Source organism: Urtica dioica, chromosome 7 (assembly GCF_054948205.1).
Source record: "Urtica dioica subsp. dioica isolate 48M chromosome 7, U.dioica_male_clone48M_v1_H2, whole genome shotgun sequence".
Lineage (NCBI taxonomy): Eukaryota > Viridiplantae > Streptophyta > Magnoliopsida > Rosales > Urticaceae > Urtica > Urtica dioica.
Genome location: NC_142762.1, coordinates 26,502,023 through 26,510,880, shown reverse-complemented (window position 1 = coordinate 26,510,880; position 8,858 = coordinate 26,502,023). Strand labels below are relative to the sequence as shown.

General features: G+C 36.6%; 1 protein-coding gene across 3 annotated transcripts; it reads left to right on the top strand.

The window, feature by feature from the left end:
• Positions 1 to 237: 237 nt before the first annotated feature.
• LOC149390574 (transcription initiation factor IIA gamma chain / TFIIA-gamma (TFIIA-S)) lies at positions 238 to 2,372 on the top strand. 3 transcript variants are annotated; one of them, XM_089618632.1, is made up of 4 exons: positions 238 to 366; positions 505 to 646; positions 769 to 819; positions 1,936 to 2,372. In XM_089618632.1, the coding sequence occupies exons 2-4, from the start codon at positions 518 to 520 to the stop codon at positions 2,074 to 2,076; spliced, it is 321 nt and encodes a 106-aa protein (XP_089474758.1). In that variant the 5' UTR covers positions 238 to 366; positions 505 to 517; the 3' UTR covers positions 2,077 to 2,372. The 3 variants fall into 3 exon arrangements, with proteins under 3 accessions (XP_089474758.1, XP_089474759.1, XP_089474760.1); XM_089618633.1 differs by having other exon boundaries at positions 248 to 366; positions 510 to 646; XM_089618634.1 differs by lacking the exon at positions 238 to 366 and adding an exon at positions 413 to 436 and having other exon boundaries at positions 510 to 646.
• The last annotated feature ends 6,486 nt before the right edge of the window (positions 2,373 to 8,858 follow it).

Sequence of the window (8,858 nt, the reverse complement as noted above, 5' to 3'; positions counted from 1 at the left end):
GTTTGAGAGGAATCTTTAGTTGGGACTTTTACAGGTGGTTTACCAGGAAAAAAATTATTTAGAACAAAGGAAAAATCCTTTTAAGGAAGGTATTCTAAGTGTTACCATTGGCCAAATAAGATATTTGTAGAATTTCTTGCTACTTCAATTTTCTTGGGCCGGGCCAATGGGCTCTGCTATCCAGTGAAATGGTCCATTTAAGGCAAGTTGGTTATGCGACTATATATACCCAGAGCTACAAACGCTAGGGTATATATATCCCCAAATTTCTCTGCTCCAACCAAACACAAGCAAACGTTAGACCAAAAACCAACAAAAATCAAGAGCTTGCCGCGAACGAACATACTCTTACCACTCTATCCATTCGTAATTTCACCTCTCTCTTCTGAGTTGTTCGATTTGATTTTCCGTCCAATTTTACCTCGGGTTCGCTGATGTACAGTCGAGTTTTGTCGCTTTTTATTTTGGTCAAGATTGACGCTTTCTGATTCATTTATCTGGCAGATCAGGATTTGTAATGGCGACTTTCGAGCTATACCGGAGATCGACGATCGGAATGTGTCTGACAGAGACTTTGGACGATATGGTTTCTAGTGGAACGCTCAGTCCCGAGCTCGCGATTCAGGTCCTGGTTCAGTTCGATAAGGTGCTGGTTGTTTTTTCCGCATTGCATTTCCCGATTTTCTTTCTCTTAAAGTTTGATACTTCAAATTCTTGTGTTTTTTTTTTTTTTTTGCTAATGGGTTCTGTTTAAGATTCTTTATGTAGTCTATGACTGAAGCTCTGGAAACCCAAGTCAAAAGCAAGGTCACAATTAAGGTAATAATCCGTTCCTTTTTTTTTTCCTTTCTTTTTCTGATCTTGTAGCCTCTGTGAATTGTTTTATTTGTAAGAATGTTGGTGTCCGCTGTATGGTATTTGCGAAACTAAGTCTATTATCATTAATTGGTTAATTGAAGTGAATAAGAAGTCTACAGAAGAAAAAAATAGTTCAATGTCTATAGTTGATGTGCGATCAGTGGATCTGTGGTGTAATATATTGTGTTGCCGAACATATGGGATAATGTGACTGTTAATTCGATCATTAGATTGTGAAAAAAATAAAGTGTTTTCTGTTACTTAAAAAAATGTTTTCACTAATTCTGGTGGATTACGAAAGGTGCAAACTTAAATGGAACTCAAATTATGTGGTTTAAGGTATATTTCTTTCTTTTTAGTTTCATTGCTGAGGACTGATCCTGTGGAATTACCTTATATATTTCATTATAGCTCATTAAGTAATGAGTTACCGGTATTATACTTCCTTAGAAAGTATGTTTAAATTTCTTTCATTGCTCTTAACAAATGGTTGGAATTAGGAATCAGTCATGTAAACCCATATGTCTGCTTCTATAAAATGTTGTTTCACATTTAAAAATCAAAATTATGAGATCAAAAGTTGCATACTGGAACAGTTAGATGTAAATCTAGAAATGCCTTGCCATCAATATGGGTGTTTCACACTATTTTTAATATCATCACTGCCTTTTTTTTTTACTCCATTAACTTTCCAAAACGAATTTGTAAGCATGAGTTATGGATTAGTAGAGGCTGCTTGATAGTATGACATGTTTTGTTGGCATAATGAATTTTCCCTGATATGTAATGAGGCAAGGCTACTACTAGTTTTTTTTTTTTTTTTTTTTTTTTTCCTCCTTTGATCTAGATGATGTCTTATCATCGGCCCTGGTCTACTTCCACTTTTCATTACAACATGGGGTTTCAATTGGATTTGCTTCAAAATTTCGTACTGACTTAGTTTTTCTAATTTTAAGTTTTGAGTTTCTTTTATCATATTTTATGCATCAACTACGTTTTTTTTCAATACCAAGTGGAGTGGACTGCTTTTATATATTATATGTGATGTTCTGAATCTGACTATGTTTTCTTTGTCAGGGGCATCTGCACACTTACCGATTCTGCGACAACGTTTGGACTTTCATATTACAGGATGCTACGTTCAAGAACGAGGAAACCCAGGAAAATGTTGGTCGGGTCAAAATCGTGGCCTGTGATTCGAAGTTGCTCACACAATAAGATGGTTTTATCTGTTTCCTCCTTCATGATAGGAGCGAGAGGGTAGCGGTGCTAGACCGAATGTATAAGCAAGCAAGTCTTTAATATATTACAATAAGTGGCTACTTGACTTTGAGTTTGAAATCCTTAGCCTTGGCGTGTTTACTCATGAATGCTGCTTTAGGTTTCAGTTTGCATTTGGTCAGACCAACCAATTTGCAGACCAAGTTGTACTAGGAGAGACTATATGTTTGTAAAATCAAAATTTGTACCGTGTCAAATTACCATGGATATTGAATCAAATTTGCTTTGGGATACCAACTGACGAATATAATTGAAATCCGATAAAAGGGTTGGAATGAAAGCAAAAATTATTAGAATCTGGGTGTTTCATTATTTAGTTTTCTAGAAACCTTTCCAAGAAAAATAACGCAGGTTTTTTTTTCGTCTAAAAATTGATTGTTTTTCTCTTTCCCTCCTCTTATATAAGCTCGGATACAGTTTGACTAAATAGGCAAACACTAGTCTAGTAGTAGATTGTCTGATCTCAGTCGCAATTGGCCTATTTTGCGCATCTCTTTTAGTGTACTAGCTTTAACTAAAAGAAATAGAAGAAATCCACGTCATTTTCTTCAAAGGTTACATCACTAATTTGAAATACTTTAAAGCCAAGATCTTTCTCCACTTATATTACATATAAAAAGGTTTTGCTTCACTTTAGCCAAATTTCTGATTATATACAATACACTAATATTTATATTTGAGCAAAATTGGTATAATATACTTGATAGATATAATATACTTCATATTAATCTAAAAATTTACTATGACCCATTTATTCTATTTTTAAAAATTACTCCATAGATATAATATGCAACCCTACAGACCCTACAGAGGGACGGCCAAAATTATTCATATCATTAGTTCAACAAACAATCACATTTTTCAATCACATTAATCTCCTTTAATTAGCCTAGAAATAATAAGAAAATAACCTGTGAAAAATTAAGGATTATTTTACCCTTAGAAATCTCTTAATTCCATAGATATAAATCAAATTTATAACTATGGTATTTATATGTTTAACATCATTTGTTAAACATCAAAATCAAATCTTGACAATATTGCAAACTCAAGTGGAAAATTAGTTTTCACTCCAAGTGACATTTACAAGTATATTTCTCAAAAGGAGCTCGATTCAACTATTGAATCATATTCCAATAGTTAATTTAACTAATATACTTCCAATAGTATGTTGTAGAGATTTATGGAGCCACATGAGCAAAGCATAAGATTGAACCATTGGACAAAAGTTCCCAAACTTTCTCTAATTAATGTACACTGAAAATCTCTTGTCTCGTATGTTTTACTTTTTTTTTACTTTATACACTACACCTTAATACATTCAGATACACTGAATAGCTTACATGTTTACCTTTCATGAATATTGTTAACTAGATGAGAATTATTAAAATAACAATGTTACCCTGCTGGTTATTGTTTCCATAAACTCCTTTGTTATTTATTAATAAACACGAGCATTCTTAGTGATATGAAGTTGATTCAATGAGTAATCTCAATTGAGTACCCGACCTAGTTAATTTATCCACATTCTTAAGAACAAAGCACCAGGTGACATACATTACTTTTCTCTAATTGCCTAATCAGAGGTTCTTGTAGAAGGACACTGATCATTGACTCATCAAAGGAACATGACTAGTCATAAGTGACTATGTCCCATTTCAAGATAAGCATGTGAATTCATACATAGTGATTCTAACAGTTTATGAGATAAATGACTTTAATATATATATTCGTAGAAAAACACCGGTCATATTCAATATCTTTCTAAGGTATCTATGAAGAACTATAGAGTCCCAAATTCTCTATGTCTCATAACAAGACATCATAGGTTCTCCCAACAATCGATACCTAGATCAAATGCCCATTTGATCCTAAGATTGTGAAGATTTCATTTCAAAAAGCTATTAGAAGAGTTTGTTATACAAATCTTAATTTGACTCTTCTTGTGTTGTTAATTGTTTCAAGAAAAAGACTTAATAATAATGGACTTCAAAGAAAGAATGAATGTTTTGATAAATTGATTTACTTAGATATTTCTTTAAGTTGCTTCGAAGAAGAACTTATGACTCTTAAAACAAATCCATCACTTGACATCTACTTGTGAAAAAAAAGTATGTTGCGATAATTTCGTATGCAATTGCACATAGTCGCTCAAGTAGTAAATTCGTTAGAATAAGTCGATCCCAAGAGAACTAATTTAACCGAATAATTAAACCAACTAGCCACCAATTGAACTCAAAAGCAAACGGAGGAGATTATTAAATAAAAGTACATAAATAAATAAAACAAAAAATAAACGATGGGTGAACGGGATTCCTAGAACTACGCACGATCTTTTGGTTCTCTCTCTTCACTAATCACACAAACATAATATTATTGTTAAATCTCTCACGAGCATCTAACAACCTATGTCAATACCGGGTTTTTATCTCTCGATCTCAAACGTTAAAAATACGACAAGCATTATAATCGGTAGTGTATACACGACTCCGTAGCAGCCTAGTTATCTCTGGTCTTAAGATTGTACTATGGTGAAATAATCTTTATAGCATGATTATTTATTCTCTATCGAGCAACTAAAAATCCTAGAAAACATGTATAAGTTCGCGAATCTCACATAAGCATTAAGAAAGAAATTAAATCAAGTGATAGAGAAGATGAATATAAAATTACTTTATTCAATAAATAAATCCATAACCATATTCAAGACGCTAAACTATCACCCTCTTGGAGATTAGTTATTGGCGATGAGAGTAACAGAAACACAAAATAAATAAAATCAAACCATAAAAATCAAATTAAAACTAATAAAGATAAACTGGAATTTCAAGGAATGAAGATAGAAGGACAAACTCTGAATCGCGGTGGTGAACGGCGATGAACAATGATCTTCTTCTCCATTTGCATCTTCTCTCCCAATAAGCCAAACATGCTCTTTAATACTAAAATAAAAACTTAGATTATGATTACGAGAGTTCTAATTCGTATATAACATGTTTAGGCATGTTTTCAGACTATTTTGGACCATTAGATATGAACGAACGACTTAGAACACACAACTTTTGTTGAGCTAGAATTAACCTTGCGCGGCGCAATGGGTTTCGCGCGGCGAGCTCCTCATGCGCATTGGATTGCTCAAGACACACCTACTCTTCTGTCGATATTTTATCCTTTCGCGCGGCACGCCAAGCCCTGTGTGGCACGCCCGCGGATTTCCCATGTTGAAAAGCTTGTAACTTCTCATAGAAAGCTAAGTTTGCTATCTCGACTGCGCCGTTACCTCACATATTAATCCGGACACATCCTAAACCTCAAATTGTCTCTATAGACCTGAAAATCTCTCAAAACACACAAAACATACTAAAAGTCACTCGAGAACGCATGAGATCTAAGCCGAAAAATAAAAGTTTAACGCATACAAAACGCACCTATCAAAACCCAACACCGAAGATTGAAGATTTTCTCTTTTATATTCCATATTCTCTATATTGTTGTTTTCAAGAAAATAAGATGAGAATTGACGAGGAAGAAATTTTTTTTTTATATTTTTATATACTCCAAACCATTTCAAGTTAATTGTCGTTGAAAACGTTTTCGTAAAAAAATTTCATAAAAGGAGGTGTTGTCAGTTGTTTACGAAAAAGCATAAGTATTAATTCCTCACGACCTACGACGAATTCTACGTCAAAAGCCCAATGAGTCAAGCCCTAAAAAACCCCAATTTGTGCCTGCAAAGGCGAGAAGGTCTAAAGAAACAAGTCACACACGAGAAATAATAGCACGCGCTACGGTAGAGCGTGCTGCGCTGTGTAGAGGACGTGGCATGCCGCGCTGGTGCGTTATGCAATGACCTTGACGTGTGCTTGTGAAATCCTCCCGCGCGCGCCGCGCCTACCCTATGCGTGGCGTGCAAGCGACCAGGTTTGTGCACATGCGAGGCCTCTCCGTGCACGCCCACACGCGAAATTGATGGTTTCAGTAGCTTCCTTAACCTATAAATACCCATCCCCCAGAAAAGGTTCAAGATAGCTTTTTTCTAAACACAAATTATTCAATTCCTAAATTCATGAAACGTTGCCGATGACCCTCTGCATACGGTTTCCTCTGAATCAATAAAAAAAAATATTCTCAAATAATCTTGATGCCACCTTGACTAAACCAATCAGACTAATATTGGGCATCGAAGAGCACGTCAGAGGCAATACCTCTACGCTCTTTTAGTTATTTTCTTCTTCTTCTTCTTCTTCTTCTTCTTCTTCTTCTTCTTCTTCTTCTTCTTCTTCTTCTTCTTACTATGAGGTCTCCGCTACGAACGAAAAGCGTCTTTGAGCTAGAAGAGTAACAATCGTGACTTTTGAGTTTTGCATACCCGTCTCGGGCGCGACCACTTGGTTCGACCATGGATTGAACATCCCAAAGCCTTAAATTATTGTTTAAATTTCAGCGATAATATTTTGGCGATAGAAGGATGAGATTTACTGACTTAAAGCCTACAATCATTGCTGTATAATCTTCTTATTTCTTTTTCTGAAAAATAAGATTTTCTCAAATTTGAGAAAATATGAGCAATCAACGACCCGGACATTCTAAGGGCTGAAATAACCCCAATAACGCAGCGGATAGCTCTAAATACTTATTAAGCTCTAGAGCTCATGGTTACGAAGAGTCACTCCCTGAGGAGAGCTCGACTCACTCACCATCTCCAACTCTGAATACACGGGACACCATGTATGAACGAGATAGAGGAGAATATCGGGTGGTTGAGAAAGGTGAACACAAGGCTTCATGGCGGCCTGGCCGCAGAACAACCTTTGCAAATAGAAGGGCTCCCTAACAGGGAACCTCTGAACCCCAACAATGAGGATCATGGCGATGATCCCGATTACGAGGGTCTCAAGGATTCCAAGGACACCAAAACTTCTCTTGCTGAAGACGGGGGACTCCTTGTTATAGAGGAGGCCGGACCATCAAATACATTATCCAAGCCAAAAAAACGCACCTGTTGTTTCCCAAGAAGGAAATTCCCAACGCTCCGCCCCTTATCATCTTTGTCAAAAGGAAGGTGTCGCGGATAACCAAGGGGCACGAAGGACAAAGCGCCTGAGACAAAGCTTACGTCTCCGTGTTGTGAACCGGGACCTGAGTATTACCTAACGCCCAATGCAGCATTGCGAAGATTTTAAAGAGCCCTTTTAGCTCCCAACATAACGCACCTCATACGGCTCCCATACATGGGAATCGCCGTACGGATCAAGGGTCGAATGAAAGGGCACAAGTGACTCCTTCTAAGCAAGGGGTTACTCTGACCACCGGCCCCAATTTTGTCACGATGATACATAATCCGAATATAGAAATGTGACATATTAGAATAAGGCATGGGCGGCTATGAAGCCTATAGGGTTATTGAGGATACTATCTCACCTTTCACTACCCAAATCCTAGTCTTGACATGTACGGAAAATTTCAAACTCCCTAACCTTATACCCTACGATGACAGGGCTGACCCCACCTACCGTATCTTACATTACGAGACCTGGATGTCAATGGAAGGAATGACCCTTGGAGCTATGTTCCAAGTTTTCTACCTCACACTCGCCAGACTAGACTTCTTATCGTTCATGGGTTTAAGAGCAAAGACCGGAAGGACAAGTTCCTAGTCCACTTCGCTACATCTAAGGTCCAAAAGAAAATCAAGATGTAGTTATGGTCTATCAGGCAAGAGATTGGCGAGTACTTGTGATCGACCGGCTCGATGAGGAAGACACGATATCCGCAATTATCGAAGGGTTTTGCACTAGCGACTTCTTGAAGTCTCTCATCGGTCGTGTCCCGACAAGCATCGCTAGCTCATTGATAAGTGAGATTCATTCACACTTATCTTTACCTTTTAAACAAGAATCGAAGCTTGTTCTTAGGGGATTTTAATAATGTTATTTGGTAGTTTTTAGTATATTTTCAGTTATAAGAGATTAAAGGTTGTGGTGCATAAATGAGTTAAATCGAAGCTAAATTGAGCAAGTTACGGTCGTCAAAAATCAAGAGTCAAAGATGGAGAAAAGTCAATCCTAAAGTCAACGCGTCATGTTGACCAGCCAGCGCAACGCGTCCAAGAAGAGAAAGGGGACATGCCTCGTACACTCAGGAATGCGTCATGCGCATGACGCCAAGCTACATAGAGTCTCACGTGTAATTTACGTTAAAGTTGACGCGACGCGTGGACCATCCGAACGCGACTCGTCAGCACACTGAAGCAGTTTTTTAACTAGGTCTAATTTGATACATTATACAATACTCTATAGTTTAGATCTAAGTCCCATATTTTAGAGAGAAAACTTGAGTTTTTGAAGATGAGGAGAATAAGAAGAAGGAAGTTCATCTCCTTCATCCACATCGGCAACACGCCATTTATTACTCGTTTCCTTTCTCCTTTGCTTTACTTTCTTGTCTTGATTTATGTTGATTCTAGTTTTCTTTGAGTTGAATATTGCCATTGAAGACTACTTTATTGTTGGATGTTGGACTTGATTTAGTTTTTGTATTTATTTTAATATTGAGATTTGGTTATTGAATATAGTTCGATTTGATTTTGGTTATTGAATTCCATGTGTCCTTACTATCTTGTTCTCTTGTTTTTGCTTATTGCTCTTATGCGTTGTTTGTTTAACATTGTTAGTAGCTAAATCTTTAGAGGGACATGATGTAATTAGCAAGTTGAATTT

Coding starts and splice junctions, on each gene's coding strand:
- LOC149390574 (XM_089618632.1), top strand. CDS start 518: ATGGCGACTTTCGAGCTATACCGGAGATCGACGATCGGAATGTGTCTG. Junction 647..768: donor TCCTGGTTCAGTTCGATAAG/GTGCTGGTTGTT, acceptor TTCTTTATGTAG/TCTATGACTGAAGCTCTGGA. Junction 820..1,935: donor AAAGCAAGGTCACAATTAAG/GTAATAATCCGT, acceptor TTTCTTTGTCAG/GGGCATCTGCACACTTACCG.